The following is a 15,615-nucleotide window of genomic DNA, read 5'->3' as shown; positions in this document are numbered from 1 at the left end:
ATACATATACATATACATATACATATACATATACATATACATATACATATACATATACATATACATATACATACATACATACACACACACACATACATACATACACACACACATTATCAACAAATGGGAGACAAAATGTTGAAGACATAATTATGTCCCCATTGAAAGTATTTCAATGATAATAATTTTCTCCCTTCATCAAAACTGTAAACAATTCAAGAAGACATTATAGAAAAGAAAAAAAAATATTGAAAAGGAGTGCCCCATAGAGACTGGAGAGTAGATGAAAAGAGCACACAAGTCCTATGATTTCATATATCTTATATTAATTTGTGTTGCTGGAACTCTACATTGTCAATCAGACCTTTTTCAATATTATCACTAACTGCAAGAAGAATCAGGGCAAAAACTTACTCTTCAGCCTTGCTCTTAATAGAAATTTTGAGTCTGGTGATGCAGTTTAATATGGAAAGCTGCTCCTGGTCGAAAATCTATACTTAGAGAGCAGATGTTGCACAGAATGTTCTTTTTTCTCTTATTTCCACTCTTCAGAATGAAGTCCCTGCCGTGTCATCTAGGTGAACCCATACCTGTTCCAAATGAATGGTACCAGCAAGGGGACTTTGTCATTGGTGGGATGGTATCTATGGCTAACTACCAATTCAATGAAGTTTCATTTCAGCAGCATCCCTCTGAGAAGTTTTTTGAAAATCCAGAGTAAGCAATTCTCATCATTCACCTTTGTGTCATCTCTAGATTGCTTCATTTATTAATGAGAATACTTTCTAATAAAAGATACTTTATAAGAATTTTATAAAGGCATTGCTTGTTTTTAATGCAACAATATTTATATTGGAAAAATCTTAAATTAGGATACCAATTTCTATCATTCACCTTTGTGTCATCTCTAGTTAGAGGAATTGCAATGAACGATGGGAAAGGTAGATTATTTTCTTTGATTCAATCTGCACCAATGGAAATAGTTTACTGTAGTTGAATTGGAAACAGAGTTCAATTGGTCATTTCCCAATTGTGCATCTGTATAAGGTAAAGCACCTCTTTGTGGTGCCTGGGAAAAAATAAGGAAATATTTAATGATACGTGTAAATTCATCCTTTTTTCAGCGTGCTAACAAAGTTTTACCAACATATCCTTTCCTTGGTCTTTGCTGTGAAAAAGATCAATGAGAATCCAGAAATCTTGTACAATGTCACTCTTGGCTTCTATATTCATGATAGCTATTACAATGCAATAATGACGTATCGGACCACCCTGGACCTGCTCTTCAGATCAGAGAGATTTGTCCCCAACTATAAATGTGACACCAGGAGAAATCTCATTTCTATCATAGGAGGGCTCAGCCTTGGAACTTCCTCCTATATCGCAGACCTTGTAAAGTTTTACAAGATTCCACAGGTAGGGTCTTTGGGAAGAGAGGCCTGAAAATTCCCCCCTATTTTCTTTTTTCCAAACTGGGCTTATTAAAATATCCTTATTCTCTGGCCAAATTACGCAACAATCTGTCCAAATTTGTTGGAAAATATGAACGAAAAGATACTGATGATGATCTATTTCCATAATATGTGTTTCTTTTAGCTTACATATGGGTCATTTACCCCACAAGATGTTCATAGCACTGAGATTCCATTCTATTACTCCATGGTTCCAAATGAGTCCTCACAGTACATTGGGATTATCCGACTGCTTCAACATTTTGGGTGGAGATGGGTTGGGCTCCTTGCTATTGATAACAGTCAAGGAGACCATTTTCTGCAGAGCATGGAGTCCCTCTTTTCCCAGCATGGAATCTGCTCTGCTTCTACAGAAAGAATCCCATTTTTAACCTACTGGGGCAAGTTTTTTGAAATGGTCCAAAAAGGGAGAAATATTTATAAACACATAATTGATGAGAAGACCAACACCTTCATCATCTGTGGAGAATCTTTGACAATTGCATGGTTAACTGATATAATTTTTGTCCTTGATCCTGGACATGAGCAGAGTTCCTTTGGAAAGGTATGGATCATGACTGCCCAGATGGATTATTTATTAACAGGAATGAATAAAAAATGGGATCGTCAGTTCTTTGATGGTGCCATTTGCTTTAAAGTTCACTCAAAAGAAATTCCAGGGTTCAAGGAATTCTTGAAGTTCATAAAACCTCCTTGGATTCAAGGAGATGGATTTTTTCCACTTTTCTGGGAACAAGTATTTGATTGTTCATTACCATCCCCTTCTTTGACCGAACTGGACAATCCCTTTTGTACTGGAGAGGAGAGGCTAGAGAACATTCCTGGGGCTCTTTTTGAGGTAGAGATGTCTGGGCACAGCTACAGTATCTATAACGCTGCATCTTTATTGGCTCAAGCTTTACATGCTCTCTTCTTACTTCGACCTAATCGCAGGCATTTTTTGAGGCACAATTTATCAGAATATGAAGATTCACAACCATGGCAGGTGATTTGTGTGCTACAAGTATTTTCTACTAGATAATAGCAAAGTACAAAGTTAGGGTGTATGATTCCAACAGGGAAGTGGCAGCTACTAAAATGGATTTGAAAATTTGTCTATTGATGATGGAAGGAGGGAGCACATTTGAGGAATGGTTTGTGGGAGAGAAGAGGCAGTACAGCCTCAAACTCTGAGGTGACAGAGGAAGAGAGTTAGAATAGCCACACCCTAGAATCTCTCAGGGTATATCTCTCAGGGTATTTAGTATTGGAAGTTTTTACCTACTGTGTGTAAGAAAATAAAAACTTGAATTCTGGCTCAATTTTTCTACATCGAATCGAATCAAATAGAATAGACTAGAATAGACTAGAATAGACTAGACTAGACTAGACTAGACTAGACTAGACTAGAATAGAATAGAATAGAATAGAATAGAATAGAATAGAATAGAGATCTTCTGGTCTCTGCTCAAGCAGGAGAACCTATTCCATTTCAGACTATTGACATCTCTTTTTAAAAATCTCCAGTGCGGGAGCACCCATGATTTTTGGAAGCAAGCTGTTCCGCTGGTTAATTGTTCTCACTCTTAGGAAATTCATCCTTAATTCCAGGTTGCTTCTTTCTTTGATCAGTTTCCAACCATTGTTTCTTTTCCTGGCCTCTTGTTTGTGGCAGCCTGTTAAATACTGGAGTACTGCTATCATGTCACCCTTGTTTCTTCTTTTCTTTAGATTAGCCAAACCCAAGTACTGCAACTGTTCTTCATGCTTTAGTCTCCAGGCCTTTGATCATTTTAGTTGCACTTCTCTGAACATTTACCAAAATCACAACATATTTTTTGTAGTATGGTGACCAAAAATTGGTTGCAGTATTCCAGGTTTGGTCCTACTGTGGTTTTGTAAAGCGGTACTAATAATTCACATGATCCTGATCCTATCCCTCTGTTTATACAACCCAAGATTGTATTAGCTTTTTTGGCTGTTGCTGTACATTGCTGGCTCATAATCATGTGATCATCCACTAGGACTCATAGATCCTTCTTACAATTTCTGTTTTTGAACTAGGTCTCACCTAATCTGTACTTATACCTTTGATTTTTTCCTGCCTCAATGAAAACTTTTCTCCACATTAAAACTCATTTTGTTGGCCCATTGTTCCAGTTTGTCAAGATCTTTTTGAATACTGTGCTTGTCTTCTGGGGTGTTGGCTATTATTGCCAGTTTAGTGTCTTGGGCTTAGGTTCAAAATATTAAATTTTCCGTTTTAGTCCCTGAGCCTAGTAAAGTAAACTTAGTAATTTTACCTTTTTCTGAAATTACTTGAGGAATGCTGCTTAGCTGAGGCAACTATCTTTCAGCCTTAGCATTTCCTTAGTAGCCGTATAATTGTGAAAATGTTATGCAATGAAAAATGGGTGGGATGTCAAAACAAAGCTGGAAGTTGTTTCTTTGATTTTTCATATCTTTCTTCCCAATCAACATCAAGGACTGGGTTCTAAAAGATATGGAAACCTAGAAGTACACTTTACATTTCATTTGATTATTGTTCAAACTGAAATATCAGATCCTTCTTGTTATCCCCAAGTACAGAGGATAGGAAACAAGTTCTCAAGCGGCTGGAGAAATGGACTTTGCATGTTTCAGAGTTTCTCACTCAAAAGTATAGTACTACTTTGATAAAAATTGCTCATACTTTTCTATTGTTTTATTTTCCTTTTTTATTATTCCCAATCATATACTGTAGCTCCACCAATTTCTGAAAGGCATGAAATTCAACAATTCTCTTGGAGAATCTTTGACTTTTTATGATCAAAAGAAGATGGAAGGTGGATTTGATATCATAAATATTGTTGTCTTTCCCAATTCCACTTTCCAGAGACGCAAGATTGGAAAAGTGGATCCTGATGCTTTAAAAGGAAAGGAATTAGTAATTAATGAGGATATGATTGTTTGGCATAGATCATTTAACCAGGTATGGTTTCAACAGTATTTTGTCTGATCATTCAAATATGGATTCATTAAATTGGCATATTTACTTTTATCCTTCTTGGCAACCCATGAAGATAACCAGATTAAGTCCTTCTTTAATTATTAAAGGCTAAATATATCTGGTATTGTGCACTATATTTATTATATTTTTCTCATATATTGAAATTTAAATGAGAAATAAAAAACATCCTTTTAAGGGACTATATTTCTCTAGTTGAATGAAGCTTTGTCAAACCTGTGTTCAAATCAGTGACTAATTGACTCAATGTTTCTGGTCAATCTGATGATTTCAATTAATAAAACATTTATTAAATTGATATGAGAATTTCAACATAACAAAAATTGGAAATCCAGATCTGTTGTGCTCACAAAATTAAATCAGAGAACAAACTGAAATGTGTAACAACAGAATTTTCTTCAAAACAATAAATGCTCATCTTCCAACATTTTAATATTGATAAACAGGTGCTTCCCATTTCTCTATGCAATGAACATTGTCTCCCTGGTTATCAAAAGAGGAAGAATGAAGGAAAGAAATTCTGCTGTTATGATTGTGTTGAATGTCCAGTGGAGAAAATATCTAAAGAGAGTGGCAAGTTAACAAATTACTCAATTTTGTTGTTATACTGTCTAGTGTGCTGAATACTTTCTGCTAATTAAATTGTTTGGTTTTTCATGAATAAAGATTTATTTTTGATAATTAATAGGGTAATGAAATCAAATCCATTAATACATGAAAAATTACAAGTTTTTACAATGGAATTACAAGGGTTGATCACAATCACAACAATGTTTCAATTAATTAATTAAACAAATCCTGGAATGATTTATAACCAAGCAAGCATCATAGTAGAGATTCAGAACATTTTCACTGGAGAGAATTTATGCACACCGAAAAAAGTAATTATTTCAATGTTTTTTTAAAGATGAGAAATAAGAAACCACAAAAACATGATTGTGCAATTTAAAAGCTACATATAAAACAATGACTGTGAAGGTGGAGAGGAAGGAAGGAATGAATGAATGAATGAATGAAGGAAGGAAGGAAGGAAGGAAGGAAGGAAGGAAGGAAGGAATTCAGAATTGATATCTTTTGATTTTACTATGGAATCCAAAATTCTCAAATCTGTAGCAACTAAATAGGATCACTCTTGAAATATAATAATGAAAACAAGAATTTCTGAAATTTAAAGAAATTTGTATTTTTTTCTTAGGAAGAGTGGAAAAACTAATGAAACATATCTCTTAACAATAATGAGAATCTTATAGATGTAATGAGGAATATGATTAAAACACTCCCTACTTTAAATCGTAATAACTTTTTCCTTTCCAACCAGTCACTCTATCTATCTATCTATCTATCTATCTATCTATCTATCTATCTATCTATCTATCTATCTATCTATCTATCTATCTATCTATCTATCTATCTATCCATCCATCCATCCATCCATCCATCCATCCATCCATCCATCCATCCATCCATCCATCCATTTGTGCAGTTTTGCTTCTTTGTGAAATACTTATTCATATTTTCTCTACAGTGTGTAGCTCTCTTGGATATGTAATATCTAAGTATTTTATATGTAATGCAGACTGATTCCAATATTCTCTTTAGGGGTTAAACAAAAGAAATGAAATTTTAAAAGAAACATAGAAAGAAAACAAAAATAGTGATATTAAATAAAAAAGGGATATATACTTCAAATAGGTAATTACTAACCTTTTTACAATTTCCTCCTTGAAACATTATCTTTCATCTTTCACTTTCAATTTGGTGAAACTATTATACTTATGTGCCATATTTTGAAATGTGATCTATATGGTTCTATATTAAATAAGTCAATATGGTTTAAAATATGAAAAAGATCACTTCAGCTATTCAATGAATCTTTATTGGAGCCTCTTTATGATAAAAAAGCAAATCAAGATAAAATGGATTTTGATGGAGTTTGTGAAATTTCCTTATGTATAATCAAAGCAATATTTGATGTAATACCACAATACACAAAATATACATAGAGAGATGTTCAAATGCATTTTCATATTGTAGATTCCATCATTTGTACCAAGGACATAAGCATCAGGGTGTGGATAAATATGAAAATTAATAATTATCATTCTTATGAATCTTCATTGCCATTTTTTTCCTTTTAGATACTGTTGCTTGCTTTCAATGTCCTGATGATCAATATGCAAACCATAAGAAAGATGGATGCATCATGAAAACAATTAGCTTCTTATCTTATGAGGAACCTTTAGGAGTCGGTTTAGCCACTGTTGCTACTTTATTTTTCCTCACTACAATATGGGTGTTGGGAATATTTATTAAGCACAAAGACAGTCCTATTGTGAAAGCCAACAACCGGGATCTCACCTACACTCTCCTCATCTCCCTTCTCTTTTGCTTCTTCTCTTCTTTGCTCTTTATTGGACAACCTGGGAGAGTCACCTGTCTCCTCAGACAGTCTGCATTTGGTCTCACCTTCTCATTGTCCATCTCTTGTGTGTTGGCCAAAACCACGCTTGTTTCTCTTGCCTTCAAGGCCACCAAGCCAGGATCTCAGATAAGGACATGGGTGGGAAAAAGACTGGCTGTTTCTATTGTCCTGCTCTGCTCTCTACTCCAAGCAAGCATCTGTATTGTTTGGTTATCCACCTCTCCCCCATTCCCAGAATTAGACATGCACTCAACAACTGAAGAAATGGTTTTACAATGCAATGAAGGCTCAGTCTTTATGTTTTATTGTGTTCTGAGCTATATGGCTCTCCTTTCGCTTGCCAGCTTTATTGTGGCATTCCAGGCTCGTAACCTGCCTGACAGCTTTAATGAAGCCAAGTTCATCACCTTCAGCATGTTGGCTTTCTGCAGTGTGTGGGTCTCCTTTGTTCCAACCTATCTGAGCACCAGAGGAAAAGTTATGGTAGCTGTGGAGATATTCTCCATTTTGTCCTCTAGTGCCGGGCTTCTAGCATGCATCTTTTCCCCCAAATGTTACATTATTGTATTTAGACCTGATTTAAACAATAGAGATCAACTGATAAGAAGACATGTTTAAAAACCTTTTTGATTATGTTTTTAAGTTGAGAGGAGAAATGTCAAAATCCAATCTTTTAAATATATTCTTATAGGTGTGAAGAGATTGTTTAGCATTGTGATTTACATGTAGCTCTGAAACCTGAATTTATGAAAAATTCTGTCAAGTTATGTTTTTCCCCACAACTTTCAAAGAAGGCTCACAGAACATAGTGGGGAATACTTATATGTTTTGAGGTAAACCAGACAAAACCTGATTTTTATTAGCTATTTTCTTTTTTAAAAGGGAAAATTCAAATGTGTGAATTCTAGTTTCAGTTGGTCAATAAACACATTACTTTTATAATGAAGAAAGTGGATAAGAACACAATTTTTGCTCTAAGTTTGTTCTTTTTATTTATTATGTTATTAGTTATTTTAAGAAAGCACACAATTTAATAAAATTAATATATTTATCATCGTGAATAATTATTCCAAGGATTTTACCCCATCTAACTTGACAATTTTTTTTTTGAGACAGGACAAGATATGGAATAAAGACATATATGTGGATCTATTAAGAATTTTATTTTAGTTTTTCCGCTTCCTTTTTACAAGGATACATGCTTTCCATTTCTTCCTTTCCTTAGTAGTTTCCAGTAGTCTCTTTTAATATCTGATTGAATCACAATTCACCAAATCCAATAGTCAGGTATGGAAACTATGGAAGTATTATATGGATTTATTATAGATAAAATTTGCATAACAGAAATCTCCCTTATTAAAAAAAGAAAATCAGATTCCTTTTTATCTCTGAGATGGAACCATTCTCACCCTATGAGAATATTCTGTAGTATTCAGAACATCCATTCAGTCATCCTGACTCCACCCCGAATGAAGGGATTACAGGGTCATTCATATAGGTATGTGAATTTAGTTGTCAATGCTGCTAATATCGGATGTTCTTGCTTTGACAACAGATGGAAATTCAGACATTTTCCTCTTTTGCTTTAGAGTTAGTTGATGCTGGTGGGGGAAATGTGGATGAGAGTCCAGCGAGTCATAGCCATAATAACTCAGCCGTGGGAATCCAAGATTATTGCGCAAAGGGTTGATAAAGATTTGGCGGGCTGTAGACCTGGGGAAAAAGCCCACGTTTCAAGCTAATTGGGTAATGTGATTTATGACTGTTAATTGGAGGAGGGAATTGTGTTTTGTTACTTTGTGGCCAGGGGAGGGGAATTCAGTTTTTGGTTTTAACTATGTAGTGCCAATAATTTGTTTCTCAAATAAAAGATTCTTTAAGGAAAACAATGCCTTGACATTCTTTTGAAGAGTTTCATGAGATGGAACCATGACATAAGTACTTGATAATATTAAAACTTTTATCATAGAAAATGCCTGTAAAAAATGGGATCTCAATAGATGTTACAATTGTAAAAACTTTCATGGTCTGTATTAGGTAGAAAACATTTCTTCTTTAAAGGAGAAAAAGGTTTGAGCATTGCTTGCACCAGTGGTTCAAAAGGCCTTGGATGAAGCATATTACCTGGATCATTTTCAGTCTGGATTGAGGGCAAAGTATGGAGAGAAACAGTATTGATTGCATTTTTCAATAATAATAATAATAATAATAATAATAATAATAATAATAATAATAATAATAACAACAACAACAACAACAACAACAACAACAACAACACAATAATAGTAATAGCAATAGCAATAATAAAGTTGGAAGTGACCTTGAAGATCATCTAGTCCAACTCCCTGCTCAGGCAGGAAACCCTATACCATTTCAGACAAATGGCTGTCCAATCTCTTCCTAAAAACTTCCAGTGTTGGAGCATTCACAGCTTCTGGAGGCAGGTTGTTCCACTGATTAATTGTTCTAACTATCAGGAAGTTTCTCCTTAGTTCTAGGTTGCTTCTCTCTTTGGTTAGTTTCCATCCGTTGCTTCTTGTCCCACTTTCAGGTGCTTTGGAGAATAGCTTGACTTCCTCTTCTTTGTGGAAATCCCTGAGATATTGTAACATTGCTATCATGTCCCCCCTCATCCTTTACTTCATTAAACTATACAGACCCAATTCCTGCAACCGTTCCTTGTATGGTTTAGCCTCCAGCCCCCTAATCATCTTTGTTGCTCTTCTCTTCTCTCCATTCTTGTCCTACTTGACCTATTGGAGGCTTTCAGTACCATTGATCATGATGTCCTTCAGGATCAACTCAGAGTATTGGGGGTGGATGGCATGATGTTATGCTGGTTTTCCACCTTTCTTCATAGTCCGTTATGGTTGGTAGAGACAGAGATAGAGGTCCTCTCCATATGGGGATTCATGATAGGATTCCTAAAAACAAGTACCAAGTATCAACTCTACTCAGAACAATTTCCTTGCCCTGATTACAGATCCCTTCTAGATAGATTTCAATCAGGTTCTGCAGATTAACCTAATCAATATGTTGTGTTATTCATATGAGAATGTAACCAGGCCAACAGATTACAAATGGAGCAATGTACTATTCTGAAAATATCCTTGGAAGTGATGTTAATAATCTTTCATTTGGGTTAAAAGTGGAAAATAACCAAAGTATTATTATTCAAAGTGTAGCTTTGAGATGAATTTAAGTTTACGTCTGAACTTTTCCAATTATTACATCACAAAGAGAAAATAAATTAGGAAATACTAAATTCAGCTACACACATGCGCGCGCGCGCACACACACACACAAACACACATTGTTAATAATGGGAGACAAAAAGTTGAAGACATAATTATCATCCCATTGAAAGTATTACAATGATAATAATTTTCTCCCTTCATCAAAACTGTAAACAGTTCAAGAAAACATTATAGAAAATATTTTTTTTTAAATGACTGCCCCATAGAGACTGGAGAGTAGAAAACAAGAACACACAAGTCCTATGATTCCAACTGCCACAAATTAAGTTCTATTTGCTGGAACTCTACATTGTCATTCAGATCATTTATAATATTATCACTGTTTGCAAGAAGAATCAGGGCTAAAGGTTAGTCCTCAGACTTGCTCTTAAATGGAATTTTGACGCTGGTGAATGCAGTTTAACATGGAAAGCTGCTCCTGGTGGAACATCTATTCTTAGAGACAAGATGTTGCCCAGAATGTTCTTTTTTCTCCTATTTCCACTCTTCAGAATGAAAACTCTGCCGTGTCATCTAGGTGAACCCATACCTGTTCCATATGAATGGTACCAGCAAGGGGACTATGTCATTGGTGGGATGGTATCTATGGCTAGCTATCAATTTAATGAAGTTTCATTTCAGCAGCATCCCTCTCAGGAGTATTTTGGCCATCCAGAGTAAGGAATTCTTATCTTTTATCTTTGTGGTATCTCTAGATTGCTTCATTTATTAATGAGAATACTTTCTAATAAAAGATACTTTATAAGAATTTTATAAAAGCATTGCTTGTTTTTAATGCAACAATATTTATATTGGAAAAACCTTAAATTAGGATACCAATTTCTATCATTCACCTTTGTGTCATCTCTAGTTAGAGGAATTGCAATGAACGATGGAAAAGGTAGATTATTTACTTTGATTCAATCTGCAACAATGGAAATAGTTTAGTGTAGTTGAATTGGAAATAGAGTTCAATTGGTCATTTCCCAATTGTGCATGTGTATAAGGTAAAGGACCTCTCTGTGGTGCCAGGAAAATAATAAGGAAATATTTAATGATACATGTAAATTCATCCTGTTTTCAGCGTGCTGACAAAGTTTTACCAACATATCATTTCCTTGGTCTTTGCTGTGAAGGAGATCAATGAGAATTCAGAAATCTTGTACAATGTCACTCTTGGCTTCTATATTCATGATAGCTATTACAATGCAATAATGACGTATCGGACCACCCTGGACCTGCTCTTCAGATCAGAGAGATTTGTCCCCAACTATAAATGTGATACCAGGAGAAATCTCATTTCTATCATAGGAGGGCTCAGCCTTGGAACTTCCTCCTATATCACAGATGTGGTAAAGTTTTACAAGATTCCACAGGTAGGATCTTTGGGAAGAGAGGCTTGAAAATTCCCCCCTATTTTCTTTTTTCCAAACTAGGCTTATTAAAACATCCTTATTCTCTGGCCACATTACTCAACAATCTGACCAAATTTGTTGGAAAATATGAAGAAAAAAAATACTGATGATTATCTATTTGCATAATATGTGTTTCTTTTAGCTCACATATGGGTCATTTACCCCACAAGATGTTCACAGCACTGAGATTCCATTCTATTACTCCATGGTTCCAAATGAGTCCTCACAGTACATTGGGATTATCCGACTGCTTCAACATTTTGAGTGGAGATGGGTTGGGCTCCTTGCTATTGATAACAGTCAAGGAGACCATTTTCTGCAGAGCATGGAGTCCCTCTTTTCCCAGCATGGAATCTGCTCTGCTTCTACAGAAAGAATCCCATTTTTAACCTACTGGGACAAGATTTTTGAAATGGTCCAAAAAGGGAGAAATATTTATAAAAACATAATTGATGAGAAGACCAACATCTTCATCATCTGTGGAGAATCTTTGACAATTGCATGGTTAACGGATATAATTTTTTGGCTTGGCCCTATACATGAGCATAGTTCCTTAGGAAAGGTATGGATCATGACTGCCCAGATGGATTATTTATTAACAGGAATGAATAAAAAATGGGATCGGCGGTTCTTCGATGGTGCCATTTGCTTTAAAGTTCACTCAAAAGAAATTCCAGGGTTCAAGGAATTCCTGCAGTTCATAAAACCTCCATGGATTCAAGGAGATGGATTTTTTCCACTTTTCTGGGAACACGTATTTGATTGTTCATTACCATCCCCTTCTTTGACCAAACTGGACAATCCCTTTTGTACTGGAGAAGAGAAGCTAGAGGATATTCCTGGGGTTCTTTTTGAGATAGAGATGTCTGGGCACAGCTATAGTATCTATAACGCTGCCTCTGTATTGGCTCAAGCTTTACATGCTCTCTTCTTACTTAGATCTACTCACGGGCATTTTTTGAGGCACAAATTATCAGAATATGAAGATTCACAACCATGGCAGGTGATTTGTGTACTACAAGTATTTTGTACTAGATAATAGCAAAGTACAAACCTTAGGTGTATAATTTCAAAAGGGAAGTGGCAGCTACTAAAATGGATTTGAACATTTGTCTATTGATGATATTTATTGCCATACCTTTTTTTTCATCCCTGTAATTGTGGAAAATGGTGCATGAAGAGGGGAGCTGATGTGATGGACTATAGTGAAATGGCAATTTTCATGGAAGGAGGAAGCACATTTCAGGAATGATTTGTGGGGAGAGAAGGGGCACTACAGCCTCAAATTCTGAGAGGAAGAGAGTTAGAATAGCCACATCTTAGAATTTCTCAGGATTTATCTCTCAGAGCATTTAGTATGGGAAGATTTTACCTACAGTGTGTAAGCAAATAAAAAACTTGAATTCTGGCTAATTTTTCTACAAGAATAGAATAGAATAGAATAGAATAGAATAGAATAGAATAGAATAGAATAGAATAGAATAGAATAGAATAGAATCTGGAAGGGACCTTGAAGGTCTTCTTGTCCTGCCCCCTGCTCAAGCAAGAGAACCCATACCATTTCAAACAAGTGACTGACCTGTCTCTTCTTAAAAATCTCCAGTGAGGGAGTGCCTGCGATTTTTAGAGGCAAGCTGTTCCACTGGTTAATTGTCCTCACTTTTAGGAAGTTCCTCCTTAAATCCAGGTTGCTTCTTTCTTTGATCAGTTTCCAACCACTGTTTCTTGTCCTGCCCTCTTGTGCTTTGGATAATAATTTTACCCAGTCTTCTTTGTGGCAGCCTCTTAAATACTGGAGTACTTCTATCATGTAACCCCTGTTTCTTTTTTCTTTAGACTAGCCAAACCCAAGTCCTGCAACTGTTCTTCATGTTTTAGTTTTCAGGCCTTTGATCAATTTAGTTGCACTTCTCTGATTTTTTTCCAAAATCACAACATATATTTTGTAGTATGGTGACCAAAATTGGTTGTAGTATTCCAGGTGTGGTCCTACTAGGTTTTTATAAAGCGGTATTAATAGTTTATGTCATGTCATCATGTTATACAACCCAGGACAGTATTAGCTTTTTAGGCTGTTGCTGCACATTGCTGGCTCATAGTCATGTGATCATCCACTAGGACTCCAAGGTCCCTCTTATAGTTACTGTTTTTGAGCCAGGTCTCACCTATTCTGCACTTATACCTTTGATTTTTCCTGCCTCAATGAAATCTTTTCTCCACATTAAAATTCATTTTGCTGGATAGGGCCCATTGTTCCAGTTTCTCAAGATCGTTTTGAATCCTGAGCTTGTTTTCTGGGGTGTTGGCTATAATTGCTAGTTTAGTGTCATGATTCTTGGGCTTAGGTTCAAAGTAATATGTTTTCTATTTTAGCCCCTGAGCCTAGTAAAGTAAACTTAGAGTGCATGACGCAAAAAGGGAAGAAAAAACTATAAGATGAATTTGAACATTAATCCATAGATAACTATAATAGTATACCTTCATTTCCATCATTGTAATATGGTTTATTACCTGATCATCTTCAGTCATCTTCTGATGAAAGAACTAAGGTTTAAGTGAACTAACATCCAAATCCTGGTTTTCAAATCTTTATGGATTTTTAGTAATTTTACCTTTTTCTGAAAATACTTGAGGAATGCTGCTTAGTTGAGCCAACTGTCTTTCAGCCTTACCATTTCCTTAGGAACTGTATAACTGTGAAAATGTTATGCAATGAAAAATGGGTGGGATGTCAAAAACAAATCTGGAACGTGTTTCTCTAGTTTTTCATATGTCTCTTCCTAGTCAACATGAAGGACTGGGTTCTAAAAGATATGGAAGGTTAGAATATACAATATCTCAGGGGCTGCCACAAAGAAGAGGGAGTCAAGCTATTTTCCAAGGCGCCTGAATGCAGGGCAAGAAGCAATGGATGGAAACTAATCAAAGAGAGAAGCAACCTAGAACTAAGGATAAACTTTGTGACAGAACAATTAACCAGTGGAACAACCTGCCTCCAGAAGTGGTGAATGCTCCAACACTGGAAGTTTTTAAGAAGAGACTGGACAGCCATTTGTCTGAAATGGTATAGGGTTTCCAGCCTGAGCAGGGGGTTGGACTAGATGACCTCCAAGGTCCCTTCCAACTTTATTATTATTATTATTATTATTATTATTATTATTATTATTATTATTATTATTATTATTATTATTATTGTTGTTGTTGTTGTTGTTGTTGTTGTTGTTAAGTACACTTTACATTTCATTTGATTATTATTCAAACTGAAATATCAGATCCTTCTTGTTATCCCCATATGCAGATGATAGCAAACAGAATCTCAGGAGGCCGGAGAAATGAACTTTGCATGTTTTCAGAGTTTCTCACTCAAAAGTATCAGTACTACTTTGATAAAAATTGCTCATACATTTCTGTTTTATTTACCTGTTTTATTATTCCCAATCATATAGCTCCACCAATTTATGAAAGGCATGAAATTCAACAATTCTCTTGGAGAAACGTTGACTTTTTATGATCAAAAGAAGATGGAAGGTGGATTTGATATCATAAACATTGTTGTCTTTCCCAATTCCACTTTCCAGAGACACAAGATTGGAAAAGTGGATCCTGATGCTTTAAAAGGAAAAGAATTAATCATTAATGAGGATACGATTGTTTGGCATAGATCATTTAACCAGGTATTGTTTCAACAGTATTTTGTCTGATCATTCAAATATGAATTCATTAGATTGACATATTTACTTTTATCCTTTTTGTCAACCCATGAAGATAACCAGATTAAGAAATATTTTTCCTCTTTATTTGCTAAAGGCTAAATATATCTGGTATTGTGCAAAATACTTATTAGACTTCCTTCATATATTGAAATGTAAATGAGAAAGAAAAGAAAAACCCCATGGTTTTAATGGATTATATTTCTCTAGTTGAATGAAGCTTTATCAAACCTGTTTTCAAATCAGTGACTATTTGACTCAATGTGTCAAATGTGTCAGGGCTGCCACAAAAAAGAGGGAGTCAAGATACTTTCCAAAGCGCCTAAAGGCAGGACAAGAAGCAATGGATGGAAACTAACCAAAGAGAGAAGCAA

General features: G+C 35.3%; 2 protein-coding genes across 2 annotated transcripts in view; both read left to right on the top strand.

The window, feature by feature from the left end:
* The first annotated feature begins 1,659 nt into the window (after window positions 1-1,659).
* Window positions 1,660-7,498, top strand: LOC114923477 (vomeronasal type-2 receptor 26-like). Its single transcript, XM_029286503.1, has 4 exons — window positions 1,660-2,457; window positions 4,195-4,422; window positions 4,905-5,031; window positions 6,597-7,498. Exons 1-4 carry the CDS (start codon window positions 1,660-1,662, stop codon window positions 7,496-7,498), a joined length of 2,055 nt encoding a protein of 684 aa, XP_029142336.1.
* A 2,248-nt stretch (window positions 7,499-9,746) lies between these two features.
* Window positions 9,747-15,615, top strand: part of LOC107298358 (vomeronasal type-2 receptor 26-like) — an 8,658-nt gene continuing 2,789 nt past the window's right edge. The window contains exons 1-5 of the mRNA XM_015827736.1: window positions 9,747-9,814; window positions 10,629-10,793; window positions 11,201-11,492; window positions 11,674-12,534; window positions 15,110-15,205. Coding sequence (XP_015683222.1) covers window positions 9,747-9,814; window positions 10,629-10,793; window positions 11,201-11,492; window positions 11,674-12,534; window positions 15,110-15,205 — 1,482 coding nt within the window. The remainder of the gene's footprint in view (window positions 9,815-10,628; window positions 10,794-11,200; window positions 11,493-11,673; window positions 12,535-15,109; window positions 15,206-15,615) is intronic.

The sequence above is a fragment of the Protobothrops mucrosquamatus genome, unplaced genomic scaffold (genome assembly GCF_001527695.2).
Source record: "Protobothrops mucrosquamatus isolate PMUCROS unplaced genomic scaffold, P.Mucros_1.0 scaffold3911, whole genome shotgun sequence".
Classification (NCBI taxonomy): Eukaryota; Metazoa; Chordata; class Lepidosauria; order Squamata; family Viperidae; genus Protobothrops; species Protobothrops mucrosquamatus.
This window is presented reverse-complemented; position numbering and strand designations above follow the sequence as displayed.